The 24,774-nt window shown below is 40.2% G+C and overlaps 1 protein-coding gene across 12 annotated transcripts in view; it reads right to left on the reverse strand.

The window, feature by feature from the left end:
- Window positions 1-24,774, reverse strand: part of TPK1 (thiamin pyrophosphokinase 1) — a 351,530-nt gene that overhangs the window by 86,122 nt on the left and 240,634 nt on the right. For all 12 annotated transcript variants that reach the window (XM_047837362.1, XM_047837351.1, XM_047837356.1 and 9 more), the window contains one exon: window positions 5,099-5,210. In XM_047837362.1, the coding sequence (XP_047693318.1) occupies window positions 5,099-5,210 (112 nt within the window). The remainder of the gene's footprint in view (window positions 1-5,098; window positions 5,211-24,774) is intronic.

Raw genomic sequence — 24,774 nt, forward strand, 5'->3', positions numbered from 1 at the left:
AAAAAAAAAGCCATCCTTATTATCATGTTTGTTCTCTAATGCACATGTTTTATGTAAAAATTTTAACAGCATCTTCAATTCAAAGTAGGTCACTGGTTATCAAAGAATTAATAAGATATGAAAGATACTGTCCTTGAATCAGATAGGAAACACTGAAGTCCCAGTTTCAGGGTGCCCTCTTTTAAGCACCAGATTGGAAAAGCAATAGTTAATAACAAAGACACCAAAAAACGTAAAACACTTCACGTTAGTGGCACTAACTCACAGCAGGACCTCTGTGTTAACAACCCCCAAACTTCCCTCTCTAGCACAGACCTCTCTCCTGCATGCCAGACTTGTGATCCTAACTGAGGGGAATCACTCTGAGTCATAATGGGGTGAGAATTAAGGCTGTTTCTCACTGAAACTCCATCATTACCGCGTGAAAAATCTTTTCAAATGGGGTTCTCTTACTTTTTTTCTTTCAAAACTATTTCACTAGGGTTAGATTCTCGTCTCTTTCAGTCAGTGCTATGAAATTATCTCATTCTGCCATTTATTTCTGTACTTTGAAAAAACATATAAAAGAAGGAACGATGACGGCACAATTTCACAATCTGTGAGTGTTATAAACAAGAGGGCTGGGCGAATGGAGGGCAATTCCATTTGATATTTTCTTAGGCCAAAGTGTAGAGGAGTTAAAAGGTCTGTCCTGGAGAATTAAAATTCTTCTTAATCCTTTCCATTTCTTGCTCCTACCTCCTGCCTTCCCCTGTACATGTGCCTTCCTCTGGTTTTCTTCTCTTTATCCCGAATTCGTTTTAGTGCTTTCTTTTTAACATCAACTTATCTTATATGGAGTCTTTCATATACTAATTGGAAGCAAGGAAAAATAGCATACATGACCTGATTTCAAATTTTTAGTGCACCCATCCCTAATGATGTGAATTTGGGCAAATCACTGCCTGGAGCTTGGAACTACCATGTCCTTATCTGAAAAATGGGGACATTTGAAAATTTTTCACAGTCCATGAACCAATTATCAGAGCTGAGGAAAATTAACTAGAACCAAAGATAGGTCACACTTACACATGTGGTGGTAAAACTGTAGGACGTCAAAGAAAAACATAAGGTCCAAAGGACAGAGCTAAAAACATTATATACGAATGAGAATCAGTTTGCTTAACTGCAGATTCATCAGTCGCAGTAAGAGAAACCCGTAAGAGTATGGCCCAAAGAAAGTGAAAATAAGATTTTATTATATGAATAGCTAAACTGTTCATCAAGATGGCAGACGAAGAGAAGACATTTTTTTGACAGAAGAGCAGACTCCCACGCATTCTCTTCTTCCTCACTGACAGAACCGTGGTTTCACTCGGGATCCCTATGTTTTTAGAGGCAAAACTGTACATCCCAGCCTGTTTTGCAGCTAGGGTGGCCGTTTGATACTTCTGGCCATTGAGGCAAAAGATTGGATGCAGGAAGAACTTCTGGAAATGGTGGAATCCCTGAAGCCTGGTTTTCTTGCCATGTGTGCCAGCCCATCCTCCTGTCTTCCCTTCCCTCTCTCCTGAGGCTGACGAGGGACCACAGCGGCTGGAGCTACAACAGACACCTTAGGATCTGGAGGCAAAGGCTGAGGAAACCACAGAAGCCATGCCCTGTAACTGCTTGGCTCTGGACTTTGTCACATGGGGGGAAAGGAATAGGCCTTTTTAAAGCTACTATTTCAGCCAGTCAGAACTGAACACATTCTTATTTCTTACAGAGCAAAGAAGAAAGAAAACTTCATTACCACCCAAAATATGACTGTCCAGGGGAGCCTGGGTGGCTCAGTTGGTTAAGCGTCCCAGCTTTGGCTCAGGTCATGATCTCAAGGTTCATAAGTTCAAGGCCTATGTGCTGAGAGCTCAGAGCCTGGAGCCTGCTTTGGATTCTGCGTCTCTGTCTCTCAGCCCCTCCCCCCGCTCTGTCTATGCCTGTCTCTCAAAAATAATAAACATTAAAAAAATTTTTTTAATGACTGTCTATAGAAAACCTTAGTGAATCTCTACTCACATTTTTTAAAAACAATAAAATCATTCAGCAATAAATTGATAACAATATACTAAAAGTCAATTGTATGTCTATGTACTACCAAGGAACTCAGAAATTTAATTTTTTAAAAGGTATAATTTACAATAGCAACACAAAATATATGGTTCCTAGAAATAAATCTTATATGAGATGTACAGGATCTTATGGACAAATTTTTAAATTATTGAAAGCAATTAAAAAGTTCTAAAAGAGAGATATATTATGTTTATGGATAGGATGACTCAATTACACATAGGAACTTTCTTCCCCATTTGTTGTTTTCTCGCAATTAATCTACACATGAAAAATGATTCCAATAAAACATACAATGGGACTGTGTGTATGTGACACCTGTCAAGCTAATGCTAACATTTATGAAGACGAAAAAGCCAGGAGTAACTACAGAAAGATGCTTTCCCTCAGCGGTAACCAGAGACCGTAATGAAATATCACCGACATGCATCAGACTGGCAAAAATGCTGAAATGTGACAATATCGAGAATCGCGTGAGGATGCAGAGTGTGGGAACCCTTGCGTTCTCCCGGATTAGCGCACGGTGGCTTTCCCACTGTCACTGTCAGAGCAGTGTGGAACACTTAGGAAAAGTGAAGGCGCTCAGGTCCAGGATGCAGCTGTTTTACTCCTGAGTGTGCACAGCCTAGAGAAAACTCTGGTCCCAGAACCATGTTCCACAATGTTCCCAGCACACTGCGAGGAAATAAAACACTGTCTTACAGACAGGCAACTTCAGAGACAGTTAAGTTTCACTTCTAGGTGACTGGTACAAAGGCATCTTTCACACTCGTTTTAAAGACAGAGTGTGATGAGAGATATTGCAAATCGAAACAGGGAAATCGGGATGAGTTTCAGAACTTGTGACATCATATTTTAGAGCGGGTAAAGCCTGGGAGAGAGCCAGTCTCCAGACCACATGAGGGAGACATCGATCGGTTTCCTTAGGAGGACGTGCGTCCTCTCCTTGACCTAAGAAGTGATCAGCACCTGACTTGAGTTACTGCACCTCCTTTCTCTTCCCCCGGCCAGGCCACACTGTCACTTCGTGGGTGTGACTGACAAGTTGACACTGACCTCAGGCCTTGCCTTTCCCAGACAGTGACACCGAGTTAAGCAGAGGCCCTGTCCTCTCAGTGACAGAAATCTTGACACTGCTCTTCCAGTCAACACTGTGTCATTTCCCAGCTGGTATTACTACTTTTTGATGAAGTAATATTACCTGTCACAAGACCCCATTAGTTAGCACTTTCACCACAGAGAATTGATGAAGCGGTTTTTGTCTCAATTTTCTTGTTTTGCATACTCCATTAAGTTGCTATTTCCATATTTTACATAAAAATTCTAGACGAAAAAAATAATTATTTCAAAAGTTAGTGCCATCCGTACACATATAAGTAAGTAACAATACGGAGCGTTTCTGCAGGATTGGAACATTATCATGGATAAAAAGATTAAAAGCCACGTCATGCCCAAGGTCCCCTTCCCAGAGTCAACTTCATTTTACAGAATTAGGGAGCGCTTATTACTGTGGGACAGCCAGGTCACAGGATGTTCTCAGGAGCCTGGAAGAATCGACTGTCACCCTCTGTGTCCGTCAACCAGCCCTGCAAAGGGAGCTCACTGCCAGATCCAGAAGGACCTCACCAGTATCTAGACTCGGTCCTGGGAAAGAACGGAACTCTAAAAAGTGTAATTGGTTTAGGTTGCAGATGTTTTCACAGAAAGTTTCTAATGGGAACTCATGTCAGTTTTAGCTAAACAGCTTCAAAGCCCGTCACTGATTTCCCTGCCCCAGAGCGGATCTGTCTCACCATCCTTTCAAATTCTGATGAGCTCTCCAGACATTTGCCTCAAAATATCTCTCGTTTTTCCTAATTGTTTCAGCAGTGGCTCGCAGAAAAGGCTTTTAAAATATCTTTTTATCTTCAAATTATTTACTTCTTGAAATATTTATTTCCTTGTGGGAACCTAAGAGTTATACATGTTCTAAAAGAACATGGCTCCGTATTTTGGTTTTTACAACCTTAGAGGTACTGGTCAATCAGGAGACAATCCCTTTGACATTCAACCAAAGCTCTTTGATTAAACTGCCGTTTTTCTTAAAGAGACTGGAGTTGACTCGTTTCACAAGCCTGACAGTTTATTGTGGAATCAGCCTTTAATTCATGAAAAGATACACCTCATTTTTTGTTCCTTTCAAATCAGACACTTCAGTATAATTTGGACTTATTACAGTTAATAAGTACTGGGAAACACTTTAAAACTTAGTAAGAGCAGCTAATCTTACAAAACCTCAGAGGTTTGATTATGAAGAGAATTTACTACTTTGGTCAGAATTCCTGCTTATCTGGAAAAGTAAAGGGGGTTTCAACAACACAAAATCATGAAGAAGGTTTAGCAAACAGTTCTTAGATTCGGCACTAGAAGTAGAATCCATAAGAGAAAAAAAAATCAGACGTCATCAGAATTAAGTTAATGAATTTAGTTAATTAAATTTCAGGCACTGAAGAGATTAGTCAAAGACTCTGAGAAAGTATTTGTGAGTCATGAATCTGATGAAGGACTTGTATTTGGAATATATAAAGAAATCTTACAACTCAACCAAAAAACAAAAATAACACAATTAAAATACGAGCATGAGATCTGAAGACATTACTCCAAAATATACAAGTGGCCCCTGAGCGCCCGAAAAGGCATTTGGCATCATCAGTCATTGGGGAAAAAGCAAAACCACAATGAGGCACCACTTCATAACCACGAAGATGTGTGGAAACCAAACAAAAAGAAAATAACAAGTGTGGGTGACGGTGTGGAGAAACCGGAGACCTCACGCGTCGCTGGGAGGAATACGAAACGGTGCTGCCGCTTGGGAAGACGGCCTGGCAGTTCGCCGGCAGGCTGAACACAGAGCTGCCTAGAAGCCAGAAGCTCCACGGCTAGGTGTGTACCAGACAGAGGGGTATTTATCTCACCGTGAATTATATACGCTTAAGAAAGGAAACCTCCCTTTGGCAAGGGTTTTACTCACTGAGGTTCCACTTCAGGCCTGTTGTGGTGACATGATTGCAAGGCTGTCCGACAGGAATAAGGCCACACCAGTCGCCTTCCATCCCGGTATCTACATGCAATTTGTGCTTTCCCTGAAGTAGAGAAAGAATGATCATCGACACGGTGAAGAGAAAGGGCAGGGGTCAATGTACACTCAAGACCTGGGGAGGCGCGCGGACCGTCCGAGAACTTCACGTGGCTCATCGTACTTAATCCTAGCCACAATTTTATAAGGTAGCTTATTGTTACTTCTCATTCTTACATATGAGAAAGGTGAAGCTTGCAGAGATTAAATGTGTCCAGGCCCACACAGATAACAAGGGGGCAAACCAGGATTCCTATCTGTACTTGGCAATTCTGAAGACTGAACGGAATCCTCATGCTAATGATGTCGCGTTCTGTGTGACAGAATTCTAGGGTCTTAGTCAAACACTTGGTCAGGTGTAAGTAAAACATTGCTTCCTAAGTACAAGCTCTACTTTATCTCAGAACCGGGCTTCTAGCTTTCCGAATTCCATGTCAATCCTGCTAATGGTTAGCCTGCTTTCTACATTCGTGGTTCCTGTAGGACACGTCCAATAAGAAGTGCCTCTGCCCGGAAACGGTATCTACCCCAAGGAATGAGAATGCTTCCTCCATCTGGATTATGAAAACAGATATAATTTACCATGTTTTCGATTTTTCAGTTTATAAGAAGGCTAAAGTTAAATGTAATGTTCAACCAAGGCTACAATGGGTTTTTTTTTTTGGTTTTGTTTTGTTTTGTTTTAGTTTATTTATTTACTTTGAGAGAGAGAGAGAGAGAGAGAGAGAGAGAGAGAGAGAGAGGGAGAAACAGAGAGAGAGAGAGCATGTGCACAGCAGAGGAGGGGCAGAGAGGAGGAGAGACAGAATCCCAAGCAGGCTCCATGCTGTAAGCACAGAGCCCGATGTGGGGCTCGAATTCACAAACCTTGAGATCATGACCTGAGCGGAGATCAAGAGTCAGACGCTTAACCCACTGAGCTACCCAGGCACCTCTACAATGTTTGATTTTAAATAAAATATTTGGAAATTCCTCTTCTGCTGTAAAGTAAGGACTTTCCATTCCTATTCTATTCATTATCCTTAGAGTATATGGTCTTTGTAGAAGGACACCTCAAGTCCTTATGGGAAAATGCCAAGGCACATATCTATTCAATAATTACATGAAAAAGATATTTTCCATAATTCACAAAACTCTGAACAAGTATGTTCCAAAGGATATTTTTCTTTTTTTAATTTTCTTACATTTATTTATTTTTGAGAAACAGAGTGAGACAAAGCATGAGCGGGGGAGGGGCAGAGAGAAAAGGAGACACAGAATCTGAAGCAGGCTCCAGGCTCTGAGCAAGCATTCAGCACAGAGCCTGATGTGGGGCTCGAATTCACGGACCGTCAGATCATGACGTGAGTCGAAGTCAGACGCATAACCGACTGAGCCACCCAGGTGCCCCCCAAAGGATATTCTTTGTTTTAACAAAATATTACTTAAAAGTATATTTAATATATGATATAATAACAAAGTAAGGTAGTTAAGTCTCCTTTTATAGCATTTTATTTATTCCTTATGACTTTTGGACTCTATTTTAGGCTTCTGAGAACTTACTCTACTGCACATAAGAACTCAACGTCTGAGTAGGCTTTGTCTTTACTCAAAGGATTGCTTTTACTATGAAGACAACTCTCTAAATTACTTATCAGCTCTTGAAATTTAACACAAACTTATGCAGATCTTTATTACCCATACAGTTCATACATACATATATATTTGTGTATATATGTGTGTGTATTTATATTTGTGTATATACATATATATTTGAACGCTTAATCAGGAGGCATAAATTCAATTAAGCGGGCTTAAATATATTCAAACACAAAGAATATGTAAAGAAAACATAAAATATATTTGAACTTGGTGACCATTACTGGAAGAAAAGATAGGCAACACTGGAAATGTACAGAGGCACGCGGAGAAATGTAGGTGAACCGACAACATGATGCATTGTGAAAACAAGGCCCAATAAGAAACAGAATTGTGATAAATCACATAACCCATCTATGTAAATTAAAATAAATGCAAACAATAAGACACTTCTAATAATAAAATTTAAATATATATTAGAAGTTTAAATATATATGTATAAATACACACACACTAACCTGCTTGCCTATGGAAAGAGCAAGGAGAACGGGAATGTGGCACAGGGATACAAGGGAGGCAAATGGATGGACCAATCACTGAGGATTCCTGCCTGGACCAGAGAGGATAACGTGCCAGTAACCAGTGAGCGTAAGAGACTCAGCACTGAAATCTTATAAAGAGAACAATATCCTTTTTACTTATCACTTTTACGAAGTGATACAAGCCGGTAATTCTTAGACTCTTCCGAAGAGTCTCAAATAAAAATAGGGAAAATATTCTAGGAATTCTAAACAGTAATTCAAAAAAGAGGAATGACTGGGATATAGCCATGGAAGAAATTTACAAGGAAAAGAAAAACTAACCTTGTTCTTGAATAATGATCTTTGGGTTGTTTTTTTTTTTTTTTTAATATTCATTTTTGAGAGGGGGAGGCGTGCACAGGTGGCGGAGGGGCAGGGAGAGCGCAGGACAGAGGATGTAACACGGCTCCGTGCTGACAGCATAGAGCCGGAGGAGGGGCTCAAACTAAGGAACCAAGAGATCAGGATCGAGTCCAGATCAAGAGTCAGATGCTTAACCAACTGAGCCACCCAGCTGCCCCTGGTGTGTTTTAGATCAATTTAGAGCAAAAGCATAGAAACTGTTAGTATGGTTATAGAAACTTTTACATGTTATAGAGCAAAGCAGTACCTGTCAAAGGGTATGGTAAAGCGGAGTGGCCCTCATTTTCTCATCATTTTCGGGAAGAATCAAGAAATAGTGCCTGGAGCGGCAGATTGGGGGGAGGGGGGGCATTTAAACACTGCTCCAGGCCTAAGTAACTGGTGATGTGGATAACACGCCTAAGCAGCCGAAACGGGAGCGAGGAGGGAGCACTCCAATAGCTGTGTCCTTCTCCGGCCACAGTCCTCCCTCAGACACCTCCACACCGGCATCAGAGACGTCCACGCGAAGGCCGCGATCACTGCATGGAAGGTGCAGCACGGAAAAGTAGGAAACAGACTGATCAGAGACCTGCTCATGCGCAGAGGGGAGGGCAGAGCGTAGGCAAGGGGCTCCGTGAGGCTTTGCATGGGAACAGAAATCACTCCGTGCACAAGGCTGCGCATTTGCGGAGCTGTGGGGGGCGGGGGGGAGACACTCCCTGATTGGGCCACCAGGGTAGGGCGGACCGGTGGGGCCCAGGGATTTTCAGGCAGTGAAGCTCTTCCTTGTGACACCATTAATGACAGATACATGAACTTACGCATTTGTCAAGACCCGTAGAATCTCTAACACAGGAAGTGAACGCTAATGTAAATTTTATGGAGTTTAAAAAATAATACTATGCTATATTGCTTTGTCACTTGGAACCCATGTACCACACTAATGCAAAATAATAGGGGAAGTGTGAGCGGGAGAGGGGCATATGGAAACTCTGTGTCTAGTCTGCTAAGTGTTCTGCAAGCCTAAAACTGTTGTAAAAATAAAGTCTATTAATTAAAAAAAAAAAAAAAGTCCCCTGGTGACCTTTCAGTTTCTTGTCCCTTAAATGGGACTGGCAGCAATGTGACGGTAGGTCCGAACCCCATGCTAGCCACATGAAGGTCCTGCACAGAGAGTGTACATCTGGTCCTCAGCAACCAGTATAACTTACTCTACTTTTCCCCCCCTAAAAAACAGGATTTTTTGTTTAAGCCATGAGCTGCCTTAATTTCCTGGCATAGAAATTTTCCCTGAATTAATTTACATTGACTAGCTTTGCCAGACAAACGTGAGTCTTGTTTCTCCCTACCACTCTCCCTTATGGAAATCATTCTCTCTGAAGATATAGATGCTGGATAGAATACAAATTATCATCCATAGATGCCAAACATAACACACTTTACCAAATTCTGAAAGCGGTAACAAAGCCTCCTTCATGATGACAACGGAGGACCGTAGAAATTCTGATGCCCTTGCAATTGCTTTGGTTTTGGCAGCAAAGGAACAGAAAGCGGTGGTGGCTTTTCGTGTGGGTGGGTCGTGGCCTGATAAGGGCTGTACTCTCAAAAAGCGCAGCAGATCAGAGGGGATACAGGCAATCCATAGCTTCCTTCTGGAGCACTGAGTGGCAGACGGCTCAGGAAGAAGAAAGGCAGAACACTCACCTGGCCCAGATGGCTCTACCCCTGTCTCAGGTAACGGGGTCTCTGACAATGAGGCCTGATGTTAGAGACTGTGACCTCTTCGTCCTTCCTTATCCCAGAGGGATTTGTGTCCCATTGGGTTGTCTTATTTTCAGTGTGTTAGCTAATTCCTATCTTTATTAAAATTATTATTTAAATTTCAGTTAGTTAACATACAATGCAATATCGGGTTCAGAAGTAGAATTCAGTGGTTCATCAGTTACATACAACACCCAGTGCTCATCCCAACAAGTGCCCTCTTTAATACCCATCACCCTTCTAGCCTATCTCCCACCCACCTTCCTCCAATCCTCAGTTTGTTCTCTATTAATAAGAGTCTCTTTTGGTTTGTTTCCATTTCTTCTCTATTTTCCTCTTCTTCTCCTGTATTCATCCATTTTGTTTCTTAAATTCCATGAGTGAAATCATGAGATACTTGCCTTTCTCTGACTTATTTCGCTTAGCATAATACATTCCAGCTCCATCTATGTCATTGCAAATGGCAAGATTTCATTCTCTTTGATGGCTGACTAATATTCCATCATGGGTGTATTCCATCTTCCTTATCCATTCATCAGTTGATAGACATTTGGGCTCTCCATAGTTTGGCTATTGTTGATAATGCTGCTAGAAACATTGGAGTGCATGTCCCCTTTCGAATCTGTTTTTTGTACCCTTTGGGTAAATACCTAATAGTGCAATTGCTGCAACGTAGGGTAGGGCTATTTTTAGTTTTCTGAGGAATCTCCATACTATTTTCCAGAGTGGCTGCTGCACCAGTTTGCATTCCCCCCAACAGTGCAAGAGGGTTCTCCTTTCTCTGTATCCTCACCAACACCTGTTAATTTTAGCCATTTTGACATTAACAGTTAACATTCTGAACTTAATTAACATTCTGAACTTAATAATACAGTTAATTCCTATCTTTTAATTGAAGACTTTCCTCCTCCTGTTTGTGGTCTGCTTAACAGTTCAGTAGTGGTCAGCTATACACAGTATATTTGGTGTTCCAGATAACTTGGTAAAGGATGGTGAGGGAGGGGGTTGGCAGGGGTGACCTAGGTGATGGGGATTAAGGAGGCACTTATGATGAGCACTGGGAGATGTATGGAACTGCTGAATCACCATATTGCACACCTGAAACCAATATAACACTGTGTGTTAACTACACTGGAATTTAAAATTAAAAAAAAAAAAGAATTGGTGAAGGAAGTAAGGAATGATTTCTCAACTGGTGGACATTAACTCCCTAAGAGAAGATTCTTCAACTTGTATCATATAATGCAAAGGAAACAGCACATATACATGTTAAGTTTTATTATCCCAGGGAGAGGATGCTGTTATAAAATCCACTGATTTAAATGACACAGTGGTAAACTTTCTTTTCTAGCCTTGCTATATATTCATGGCTCTCCTCATTATTTTAGCATTCAACACACCTTGAAATTTTTAATCTGGGAATAAACTAGTTTGTGGACTTGAGAAGTCACAGATAGGTTTTAGCCTGCAGTCAATTAATATTTTTTCTTTTGTTCCAAAAAGATGTTTAGCCATACATGAATGGTCTCTGTGTTCATAAATATGCAAATTTAGCTTTGTTTGGTTAAAGGAGAGCAATATTATGCTTGTCTCCCATATCTTCAGTCTATGTGACATCTTTAAAAAATGAACAACAAAAGGAATTTTTGTTCATTCCTCAGATTTCTCCATTCATAATATATGCTAGCCTATATGTGATTTGACACGGGCAGGCATACAGCCTGACATTAAAGAACTTCCCCAAAGATTTATGCCATTACTGGAGACTAGAGGCACATGAACTAATCATTGACTTCCATCCACTCTCATGAATCACTGCACAGGCTCCTGTTCTGTCCTGGTTCTGAGCTAAGATAACTCGCTGAAATCAAAGGCAGTTCTATACGGTGAAGATGGGACAAAATTCAATCAGACAGTCTGTTTTTCCAGTCATGGCTATTCTTAACATATTAACAACCTCAATAAGGTATGAACTTGTAACTTAGTGAAAAGTAGCAAAGATATTGCTTGGCGCCTGTGCTGGAAAGCATACATAGGAGCATGTTAAAGGTGGGCATCATCATGAGATCACTTTTGCTAGACTGTAATGGCAACCTAGAGCAAAATATTCACAAATTGATACCTAATGAAAGGGTAAGAAATCATTGTCACTTTGTTATTATGCTTCCTCTTTGCAAAACCCTAAGACACAACGGACAGAAAAGATAAAGTTCACCCTAGCCTTTGCTTTTGCAAAAATATAAAACAATGAGGCATGTGAATTCTCTTTACACCTCTAAATCGTTACATACAATAACTATGCCAAGTTTTATGCCAAGATATCTTCGTGTGGATCTCACAAAATACATAGCAGTTTAACCAGATCATTCACAAAGCAACCAAACGCAGGAAGAACATAAGCGTACTTCCTATTTAGTAGATTTCTATTCAGTGGAAGATTCAGGAACCAGGTGGCCATGCTAGGTATAAAGTGGATGACCATTCATCACATTGCCATTAACGCTGAACTTACACCCTGTGGCCAACTGCAGTAAGATTTCGGGCACACAGAGCCAGTATGAATGAAATGCCATTGTACACTGATTAAACACAAGGAAAACCTTTGGTAGCTCTTTTTTTTTTTTTTAGTTTGTCCAGGTACTTAAAAAATTTATCAACAAACGCTACAGGAAATGAAATAGACTGCAGGAAAGAACAGTGAAAGGAGTAGATGGAGGTATCTACACTGTACCTGCTACCTCTCTCTCACAAACACAGACTTCTGTGATGGTGTATTTTCTGCTCACGTGACAGAAGGTACTCGTAAGAGAAATGGTCTCCCCGGTGAATTTGTAGTTCTACAACCTGAGAGCTAGAAGACTGGTATCTTTACTTTTATTTTGCTTCACAAGCAGAATTCAAAACCTAAGTGTATTGGTTTTATACAGAGTAGCCTACAATGAATGTTATATATAAATATATTTACATATTTTATGTAAGGCATTTTTTAAATTCACTAATACCTTATCTATAGACAGATTTTAGAGTTTTCAACTATGGAAGAAGCACAGTTTCCAAAGTCCACTGTACAGAACACGACTCCTAAGATCAGATAAGATCGGAAAGAGTGCGTTTTAGATTCTCCTCCTGGAAGTCACAACGCACAGCAGCATGGTTAGATGTTCCCAGTAGTTTTGCAGCAAAGAAATGCTGTTTACTTGAGCAAGAGCTCCCCACACTTACTAGACCAGAGATCTTCTTTCTTGCCCCTCAAATAACACCTCATAATTACCCATGGAATCTGCATTTCATGAAATTCACCTAGGAAAATACTGATTTGGAATAGAAATATTATACACAGCATCCAAAACTATAATACTTTGTGGTTTAATATTTCCACAGCCAGAACATTTCAATGGTATGTCTTGAAATTAATAACCTCCATCGGATTTTCATTTTGGAAATTATTTGATAACCTCAGGCTAAAATTGTGTGTGTTCTGACATAGGAGGTAGGCTTATTCTCTGATCAAAAGGTTAACGACAATACTGGATGGTTATCCAAAAAGAAAGCCTTCTGCATGCTACTTAAGCTAGTTTGTTTATTCAAAAGTCAAAAGTATGTACAATTGTTAGAGACAGTAGAATACTATAACAATAGGCTAATTTCCTTATTAACCCCCAACACTAGCTATTTCAAAACAAAACTGGTGAAATCAATGTTTATCCTCTCTTTTCTATCCCTCTGTATTGATGTTTTTGTTTCCTTCCTTCCTTCCTTCCTTCCTTCCTTCCTTCCTTTCCAATGCATCCTATTCTGTCTTTACACCTCCCTTGTATTCCAATCGGAGGAGACCATCTGGTGAGTGCCCTCATGCTAAAATGTCAGAAACCTACTCTTGGCTCCTCCCAAAGACATGGGATATTTTAAAGTACCATCTAAAGACAATACTTGCCCCAGAAGCAAGCATTTCTAACAGGACAAATTATGCTGAAAGATATATACTGAGTCAAAGAGTTATGGCAGAATTTTCAAATAGTTTCAGGTAAATGTTATTATTCTACTTAATATATGGAATGATCGGGATGTCCAAGTCCTCCTGTCTATTTCTATGCTACTTTTCCATCTTTAATCTGCAAAAACTTCACAGCAAAGGGCAAATTCTACTTTTTTATGAAAACGTCCTGTGTCTTCCAGTTAACAGAGATCACTTGCTTCTAATGGCTACAGTCTTTATACGACAAAGTGTAGCATTTTGTTACAGCATTGCATCTCTCAAATGGGTTTGTGTCGTCTCCTTAAAAAGAATAAAATTTATTTGAAGGCAAAAACTCCTGCCTTTTATTTCTGTTAGATTTCTAGCACAGTGAAGAAACATACTAAGTGTCTAATAAATATCTGATTGATTGATGGCTCGGAGCAGAAGGAAAAAGGCTTGAAAAAAGGGGTCGATGTGCTTAATAAAATCTTTATCAAAGTTTGAGTAGAGGAGGGACATTCTAGTTGAACTGAACTTACTACACACACCTAGAATTCTTTGTGTAGATGGTGTTTGCTTAGCTGTTCACTAGGACAGAGGCATGCACCCACCAATTACAAACACTTGCCAACAGTGCTCAAAATACACTTAAAGATGTATACAGAGTACACATTTTTTGTTGGTACATTAAATGCAGTTTACAATACTACCTCACTGGGTTATTTTGAGAAGTCAGTGAGCTAACACGTGTCGCGTGCCAAGAACAGAGCTTCCAACATTCACACGGACCCTTCTCTCTCCATCAGGTCCTTCCAGTTTAACTGGAATAGAAGTGTTGCCTCCACTCATTTCTGATCTTTATTTTATCAAAGCCTCGGCACTTTGTCCCAGTAATATTTGAAGGAAAATAAATGCGATTACTCCTGAGACTAATCTGAAATATTAGCAGGAAAGAAGTTTTTTTATTTAAACATTGTATGTTAAACCTTAAAGCACTGATTTGTCTTAAGAAAAAGAATCATACCTCCATTTGCTTTATAAAAGCTCTAGTTTTCAGTTAACTGTTTGTTGTTGTTGTTGTCCTACTTTGAAATAGTCCTTTTTAGGAATATAAACATGAATTTTGTGAATCAATTTTAGAACAGTTCTAAGAACTCCTTCTGAGGTCTCATATGTAGTCATCATATCCAAATGCAATTCTTTTTTTGTTGTTGTTGAAATGCTCAGTATTTATTGAGCCTACTACTAAATTACACGAGATTCTCTTTTTATTTTCCAATACAAGCAAATACTTTAAATACAATTCAATTCAGACTCTAAACCACTGGACTTACTTTTCAAGTTTTGTCATCATTGATCAAGGGTTGATAGGAATACCAACACTGCAATATATATTTCAACTTTCCTGCCTGGATGGGTAACCACCCCAACCTCCTGTCTATAAAAAAGCTGCATGAAGGGGCGCCTGGGTGGCGCAGTCAATTAAGCGTCCAACTTCAGCCAGGTCACGATCTCGCGGCCCGTGAGTTCGAGCCCCGCATCGGGCTCTGGGCTGATGGCTCAGAGCCTGGAGCCTGTTTCCGATTCTGTGTCTCCCTCTCTCTCTGCTCCTCCCCCGTTCATGCTCTGTCTCTCTCTGTCCCAAAAATAAATAAATGTTGAAAAAAAAAATTTTTTTTTAAATAAAAAAAAGCTGCATGTAGACGCTCTTCCAATAGACAATCCACTCCCCACAGTTTCTCAAGCACCGACATTCTCCCCTAGCTGGCCTCTCCTAGCTAAGCAATCCCCCAGGCACTTCTCCTTTCTGTGATCCCAGAAGCTGAAAGTCAGCAAGACTGGCAGGGGAGTGGAGGGGAAGGAGAGAATTCCTAGAAGGATCCTGTTCATTATCCTATCTAAACAGACTCCAGGAAGAGTTTCTGCTCGTGAAGATGCAGCATGGCTGATGTTCAGCATGTTTGGCTGAGTTGGGTGTCTTCCCCCCCACTCACATTCACAATGCTCATGGGATGTTGTTAGTGTTCCTGACAGGTGGCGGGGGGATGGGGGGGCAGTGGTGGTGAGAAAAAGACAATTTTGCCAATTATTTATGTATTTCAAACCCCAGAATAACTACCAAACTTTATAAACTGGAAGAAATAATGAGAAAGTTCCAGTAAAAGAAAAAAAGGGAAAAGTGATGTAACAATTTTTGAGTATCGGCTATATCCTGATAGTTTTCTGCGTACCATAACTCAACAAGCTTCAGTGGCAGAGTTACCAGAAGAGATTACAGACTCAGTGCAGTCATCAACTTGCTCAAGATCTCTCAACTAGTAATGGGTATGTGTAGGGTCTATACCCAAGTATGCCATCATTTGAAAGTCTACTTTTCACTACATTACCATGTTTTTCCAGGCTTCCGACTTTAAAGGCCTGTCAAAACTATTTCACTCCTTTGCTCTTCTTTTCATTATTACTTTTTGTTCCCTATCTTCAATGTCCAAGTTAAGCTTTTGCAAGAACCTCACCAAAGCTTATCGTAAATAATAAATACATGTGCACTAAATGAAGGAATTAATAGGTGAATGAATAGCTATCCTTCTTGACTTCATCCACCTATCTTCAACATTCCCCATTCTATTTACATGTCCCCATTCATTTACTTGTCCTTTGCTAGTGACTCAATATAGGGAGGGTGCTAATTAGAAGGTATGGGTCACAAATTTGTGTTTTCAAAACCCACTATTGGGTGTTTCAGAAGTGCACAAGGAACAGTTAAAGCAAAATCAATGACTGACCTAAGATTAAGAAGATTAAAGTGTTTTTAAAACAGATGGGACTATTTTTAGTCAGGAACCAATAGGACAATTTTGTTTCTCCCCTAGTTCCTATATTAATTGGAAAGAGTCAGGTTAATATTCAAATGGTACAGGTTCCAAGACTCAGTTCAGACATCATCTCCTCCACCATCCATCTCCAGGGTTCTCCCTGAACCTGCAACCTGGCTACTCGCACATCCTCAAGGCTCCACAGCACACGGTTTTATGGTTAACTCTCTTGCTGGAAAGCAAACACTTCAAGGAGAAAAGCCATGTCTCATTCATATTTATATCTCCAAAATTTTGTACAGTGTTAGACACATAGTAGGAATACAACAGATATTTATCAGAAAGGGGGCACTAAGCTTAGCCTTTTCCATATAACTACTCTCAACCTCTAATTTATGTGCTAGCTACCACCTCACCAGGCCATTTCTCTGTTCTTCCTTACACAACAGCTAGAAAGGGTTTTTGAAATTGACCATTTCCAATTCCTTGCCTCCAGTTTTCCTGCATTCATTCCAGCTAAACTTCTGCTTACACCTCTTTCCCAAATTGGCTTTCATCAAGGTAGCCAACGACCTCTAAATTGCTAAATTATTAGTCCTCACCTTCTGGTAGAACTCGCAATGGGTCGTCATCACTCTCTCTTCCTTTATATACCAACTTTACTTTGCTTGCAGAACACCACACTCTTGGTTTTCCCCCTGACCCACAATTTTTTTTGCTGTCTCCTCTTCTCTCCAGATCCTAAAGTTGAACTGTCCCAGGGCCCAGTCCCTTAGTCTCAGCTACATCCTTCTCTCCAATCTATTTACAGTTTGCCCCTTGTGAGCTCAACTGTCTAGATCTTGGCGAATCCCAACTTTGTATCTCTAGCTGAGAGTTCTCTAACTGTGGGCCCGAACATCCAGCTGCCTATTTGACACACCCTGGTCTTTTACCTCAAACCCACCATATATCGATTGGAGTTGATATTTACTCCATCTTTCCAACTGTTTGGGCAAAAAGTTTCTCTTCTTTTCTTATACCCATAAGGAAATCCTATTTGCTCTATATTCTAAATATATCCCAATTCCTATCACTTCTCATGATTTCCTTCACTACCTCTCTATACAAATCCCCATAACAAGATCTCCCATTGTCCCAAAAGAGTCTATTCTCAACTCAGCAGCTAAAGTGATCCATTGACAAAGTAAGTCAGACCTACCTACCTGCGCACTGACCCCTCAAGAGAAACACTCTGAAAGTTTTCCATCTTCTAGCCCCTAAGACATGTGGCTAGACTTAAGGTGCTGTCCATGGAGTGGTTCTAAGAGAAATGCTGTTATCAACGAATCCTTGTTCTGAGCTAGCCTCAGGGAGCCTGTTATATGCATAGCGCTGTGGTTAAGGGTACAGGTGCTGAAGAAAGACTTCACAGATTTGAATCCCTTTTCACCATGTTTGTGTTTCATTTTCCTTATCTATAAAACCAGAACAAAAGGACTGCCGAGGATTAAATGACTTGATATGTGAGGTACTTAGAATAGTGCCTGACAGAGAGTCAATGCTCTATACACATTCACTATTATTAAAAGGATTAAAATGGGCAACCAAACAATGCATTACTTTCAATTTCTGACAGTCAATTTACTTGCCTCTCATTTTTTGCGTCAAGAATGTTAGGACATTTTGTCTTCTGAGAGTAACCCAGAAAGCACCCCATTATGTAACACATCATCTGTGTTGGCAAAATGTAGGAATAAATACACCTTTCAAGTTAGATCACAATCTTACTCGTTACAGCAGTCTGATGTCGGTACCTCTTACATGTGAGGTAAGGGTCTTCAATAGGAGAAAGGTAAAAGCACTGCTGTTTGCAAAGAAGACTGGGTAGTTTTTGAGGTCTTGAGGTAAAATTACGGTGAGATTTCTGAGAGAAGTATCCTGGCCTTAATGCAGCTTAACTTTATGGTTCTGTGCTACAAAGGAGACGGTTGTCATGAAGGCACAACGAAGTGGGGGGGGGGGGTGCAGTGGGTGTGCGGTCAGTAACAACTGGTGTAATGGTGGCAGTCTTCGTGTTTGTAGCAAATCAAGCGTGTTGCACGATCACCCTCACAACGGAAGTGCCCAGTCCTTCACCCTCTCCTGTCTGTCCAAGTCTGTGTTCGTGTGGGTCTACCACCCTTTTCTCATGGTTCTCTGTGGCAGTCAGTCTCCAAAACAGCACCCAACGAACACCACCTCTTGGCATTTACGTCCTTGTACAGCGACTGCCCACAATGAACAGGACTAAGCTGTATGTACCAACTGGGTACTGTACAAGTGCTGGCATGTCACCTCTCAGCTAGATTGTAACAAATATGACTGCTGCCTCTTGCTGGTTTGTTCTTGCAGATTACTTGCTCTTGGGGACGTCAATCACCCTGTCATGAGGACATTCACTCAGCCCCGTAGGGGCCCACACGGAGAGGGATGAAGCCATCTACCTCCCCAACCAGCCAGCACCAGCTTGCCAGGTATAGGAATGGGCTGCCTTGGAATCCTATGACTGATATCCAAGACAACTGAACTTCATGAGACCCCCAAGTTTAAAGCACCCAGAAAAGTCCAAATACTAAACCTGCAGAGAAACTGAGAAATAATAAAGGTTCGCTGTTGTTTTCAGCTACCAAGATTTGGGGCCATTTGTTACACAGCAAAGGATAACCAACACACTCTCAATCTCTTGCTGTCCCCATCCAGGTGCGTGTGTCTGCTTTGCTTTATCTTCAGATCCCCAGGGCCCTTTCCCTTCTTATTTCCTGTGCCCCCTCTACTTCTTTTAATGTCCATAAAACAGAACAGGCATATATGTGTATTTTTTTACTTTTGTTCAGCAGGGTATATGGTTAAAAAGTGGCAGTATGAAACGTTGTTTCTAAAGGAAAACTACCAGCTTTCCTTTGTCCCCTTCTCTGTGGGTTATTGGGACTGATTTTTTCCTCATCTTTATTCCTCCCTAAGCTACCGACTGGGGGAAAGGGAAGGGTAAAGTTAGAAGCCCGAAACGTTCCCCGACAGTCATTAAATTTCATCTTAATGAAATTAAGATAACAATCATTAAAACAGAACATTTATGCTTAACAGCATTACATATATTCAAAGTCACTGTACTGTATGTGACTATTTAAAAAGGCTGCATCAAAGCAAAAATGAGCCCTATTTCCTAATGAACTTGGCACCATGAGGGAAAAAAGCATTAAACATTGTATATTAACTATCTCACTTCCTATCCCAAAGTCATTTACTTAGTATCATTTAGGTAAATGATAAAATGTGACCAAATAGTTATTTTAAATTTGATTTGGATACTATGAAGTTCCCAAAATTGGATCCTCCAATGCCAGATATACTTCAGGAGCAATACGCAAGAGGCTGCTTCCTGTGTTCTCTATCTTACACTTTCTACTCTTCTAATTTTTTTATACAATAAAAAAATTTGTTTTAGTTTTGTTGGTACCAATTTATGGTATCCTAGAAACTCCACAATGATGGAAAAGAACAGGTACTCACAACAAAGCAGAATTACCAACATATTTATGGCCTTATCATTTGACAGGGAAGGTCAAAGCTTCTCTGAGTTTATTCATGACCCTGCACCAGCTTTCAATTCTTTGAAAATTGCTCCTTGATACCCGGCTTCCATGAAATCACAGAGAGTGGCAGCTACTCTCTTAAGGCATAAATCAGATTCTCAATAACTGATAGCACTTTTTTCCTGTAGACCTGGACAAGGAAAGCACTGCATTTTCATTGTTGAGTGCAAGCACTTCGAAAACCCGGTGCACAAAGAATGTTTTCAGGGTTTAATTTCGGAAGTTATCGGTAAGAAAAGAATCTTTGGGTGGATACAAAATAAAGGTCCTGCTCTTGAATGTCACTGGCATTTTAATATCTCTTCTTTTATTCTCCATATCCAAGTTAAATACTGTCACAGACTTCGTGATTGTTTATCATGATTAATGCTGTCATGACTCTGTTGTTCCAAACTTCAAAAGTGAAAGATGTGTATGATTTGGGCACAACTATAACACAAGCCAAGGACACAGTGGCAAGTGAAATAGCTATGTGTATATGAAACTAGCTACTTAGAAAAAAAATAAGTAAAACTAAAGAGATTTTTTTTTAAAGTCAGGAAAAAATATTAATTTTTTTCCTGTATGATGTCAGCAATTCTTTATTGCAGGGAACATTAAGAAGTATGTTCTGGGAAGCCTTTATTCTAACCATCAGTAACAGTTTTTAAACATTTGGCATTTAACAGCTCAGTCGTGGTAGTTGGGCATTTTCTCTGAGATATATATATTGATGCACCTGGTAAAGGGCTGAAAACCATCTCATGTGCAAAATAGTTGAAAACTCAGGATCTTTAATGGGTACACATGGTTTTCAATGAACAAGCTATCTTTACTCATCTATGAAAATAATTAAATGTTGCTTTTTCATTTAGCTGTTTATCTTAATAAAACATTACTATTGTTCTACTAACGGCCATTCGGATGACTGTTCTATAAGAGAACGCTGGCATTCAGTCTCAGTCGCTGTATTTTAGCTTATATTTATCACTGTGTCTGCAGTAACAGTGCCAAGAGAGGCAGCCACAGTGGGGGCAGAATCAGTGTAGACTTAGGTCTGGTTATCTGGACCAGATGCTATTCTGCCGCTTACGGGCGGTGTGACTTTGGACAACTGAATTCATCTCTTTCCGTCTCAATTCCCTCACTTGCAAAACTGAGGAGATACTATCTAACATCACAAAGTTGTTGCAGTGGCTAAATCAATAGTAGGCACGAAGCACTTAGAATAGTTTTCAATAAATCTCAGCTATTTCAAAGTCATTGTTTTGTCATGGCAAACACAAAAAATAAAGGAGGTGGCCTTAATGTGTGAACAATGCACCTGTATGAGGAGACGAGCTCTGTTGCCCGTCTGTAATTATTTAATTTCATTAGATAAACCAATAGAGAAAACAAGAGGCAGAAGGCACATTATAATTTCCATGTGGTGCTTTTTATAAGAAATACCTTCATATAATTTCACCTCTGTCTACACCACTCCTTTTCAACCTCAATGTCCATTCTAAGGGCCAGTCTACACAGCCATGTGGGACATCACCTTCTCAGTGTCTCAAGGCTGCTGTGAAAACACAGACCAGGAAAGTGCACACAGAGGCTATCACATGAAAGAAAAACGAGTCTGACCAAATCATGATTTGTCTTAAAAATGCTGTAATTTCACTGCTTTGTTCTACATCCTAGCCCCTCCATAAATTCCACAATTCCGAGTGCTGCTTGCTTTGGACATACTAAGTCAAAATCGGAAGCCTATCTTCCGAATCCAAGTTGGACATCACAGCTGGTTTAAAAGTTATTGGAAAAATGTAATTTTGTGGTAATTTCCAATCCTCAATGAATCTTTAAAAGTCTTACTTAAGAAATGGACTGTTCATGGCACAAAAACAGACACATAGACCAATGGAATAGAATAGAAACCCCAGAACTAGACCCACAAACGTATGGCTAACTCATCTTTGACAAAGCAGGAAAGAACATCCAATGGAAAAAAGACAGCCTCTTTAACAAATGGTGCTGGGAGAACTGGACAGCAACATGCAGAAGGTTGAAACTAGACCACTTTCTCACACCATTCACAAAAATAAACTCAAAATGGATAAAGGACCTAAATGTGAGACAGGAAACCATCAAAACCTTAGAGGAGAAAGCAGGAAAAGACCTCTCTGGCCTCAGCCGTAGCAATCTCTTACTCGACACATCCCCAAAGGCAAGGGAATTAAAAGCAAAAGTGAATTACTGGGACCTTATGAAGATAAAAAGCTTCTGCACAGCAAAGGAAACAACCAACAAAACTAAAAGGCAACCAACGGAATGGGAAAAGATATTCGCAAATGACACATCGGACAAAGGGCTAGTATCCAAAATCTATAAAGAGCTCACCAAACTCCACACCCGAAAAACAAATAACCCAGTGAAGAAATGGGCAGAAAACATGAATAGACACTTCTCTAAAGAAGACATCTGGATGGCCAACAGGCACATGAAAAGATGTTCAGCGTCGCTCCTTATCAGGGAAATACAAATCAAAACCACACTCAGGTATCACCTCACGCCAGTCAGAGTGGCCAAAATGAACAAATCAGGAGACTATAGATGCTGGAGAGGATGTGGAGAAACGGGAACCCTCTTGCACTGTTGGTGGGAATGCAAATTGGTGCAGCCGCTCTGGAAAGCAGTGTGGAGGTTCCTCAGAAAATTAAAAATAGACCTACCCTATGATCCAGCAATAGCACTGCTAGGAATTTATCCAAGGGATACAGGAGTACTGATGCATAGGGCCACTTGTACCCCAATGTTCATAGCAGCACTCTCAACAATAGCCAAATTATGGAAAGAGCCTAAATGTCCATCAACTGATGAATGGATAAAGACATTGTGGTTTATATACACAATGGAATATTACGTGGCAATGAGAAAAAATGAAATATGGCCTTTTGTAGCAACGTGGATGGAACTGGAGAGTGTGATGCTAAGTGAAATAAGCCATACAGAGAAAGACAGATACCATATGGTTTCACTCTTATGTGGATCCTGAGAAACTTAACAGGAACCCATGGGGGAGGGGAAGGAAAAAAAAAAAAGAGGTTAGAGTGGGAGAGAGCCAAAGCATAAGAGACTGTTAAAAACTGAGAACAAACTGAGGGTTGATGGGGGGTGGGAGGGAGGGAGGGTGGGTGATGGGTATTGAGGAGGGCACCTTTTGGGATGAGCACTGGGTGTTGTATGGAAACCAATCTGTCAATAAATTTCATAAAAAAATTAAAAAAAAAAAAGAAATGGACTGTTCAATTTTTGGCAACACTGGCCATTGAAGTAACAGGAGCTAGGCTGCCATGTGTATGCTGTAGAGATAAATTAGGACTCATTCTGTAGGAACCCTCTCACCCAACTTTCTCTCTTTTCCTTAAGAGAGAACTTAACAAGAGACAGCATAAAAGGAGTTTTGGGGATGCCTGGGTGGTTTGGTTGGTTAAGCATCTGACTCTTGATTTCGGCTCAGGTCACAATCTCATGAGTTGGTGGGATCGAGCCGTGTGTTGGGCAATGCGCTGACAGCGTGGAGCCTGCTTGAGATTCTCTCCCTCTCCCTCTCTCTTTTTCTGCCCTTCCCTTCTTCTCTCTCTCTGTCCCCTCCCCACCTTTCAAAATACATAAACATTAAAAAAAAAAGTTTTTGAAACCAGGCAGTTTTCTTCCCATTAAAATTGCTTCTCTTTATGTCCTTCTTCTGAGAGCTGAAGGTTGATGTCTCAGTAGCACTGAGTATTAACAAACAACCTCATTCTATTCTTTAAGTAACTCAGGCAAAAATGCATTCTGAAAGGATAGATACCACTTCCTCAAATGAGGAAGGTTGGTATCGAAATGTTAGTATAAATACTGTACTTTTGCAAGTGCAAGAACGATATATAGGATACATATACTTTTAAACCAAAGTAGCCCATTTTAACCTTCTACTTCTCAGATACTAATGAATAAATAATATTTCCAGTCCTTTCGCTCCCAACCCAAACGTATAGACTAAAATAAAATCAATTAAAAAAATCAGAGCAACTCTGCTCTGTGAGAAGTCAGCATGGTGTGGCAGATGGAGAAAGCGCTGGGCAGAGCAGAAAGAGCACAAAATTAAGGCCAATATCATGTTTTATGACCTCACAGAAATCTTGTTCTCCAGGCCCGTTTGAATATAATAAAGTGCTCTTCCCAGGCTCATCGTGATTAAACTTGTTAATGCAAATGCAACATGCCCAAGTGCCCAATATGTTCTTCTGGTATTTCTGACCGAATGGGAAGCTTTTAGATTAATCTGGTTTTAGAAATGCTAACAACATTACAAAGTGAGGAGTGATGGGGTGGCGACATGCAAGAACCAGGGCAGAAGGGAAGACAAAGCTCCCGCATGTGGGGGCGCTGGATCCGGGGGTGCCCGGAGTTGCTGCTGGAATGGAGCGGTGTCCAGATTTACCACTGCAGACCTTAAGTCCAGGTTATGACAAGTCTTCTAAGCACACTTAAAACTTAAATGAATATGGAGTGGATAATGAGATTTTTTTTTCTCTAAAACCTAAGTCTGATGAATGACGCCTAGAAGTATCATTAGTCATTTTTATGAGTGCTCAGCTCAGCAATATAAGGTTTTTTTTTTTTTTTTTCATACCTAAAAGAAAGATTTTCTTTGTTTTGGCTTCTCAAGGATGGTGACACATCCCCTTTTGAAAGAAATGTCATCCCTATAAAAATAGCTAAGATCATATAGTTTCCTCCTAAATAATAAAAAGTACACTGTGAATGTATTTTAAGGTATAAAACCATGGATTTATGTTAATAACTGTATCCCCTAATTAGGTTCTTAGATATTATTTGCAACAACCAAAATGATTAGTTTTTCTTAAAATACATGTATATGTGATAATGAATTGGTTATAGTTTATAAAAAGATAAA

This window comes from Prionailurus viverrinus, chromosome A2, assembly GCF_022837055.1.
Source record: "Prionailurus viverrinus isolate Anna chromosome A2, UM_Priviv_1.0, whole genome shotgun sequence".
NCBI lineage: Eukaryota > Metazoa > Chordata > Mammalia > Carnivora > Felidae > Prionailurus > Prionailurus viverrinus.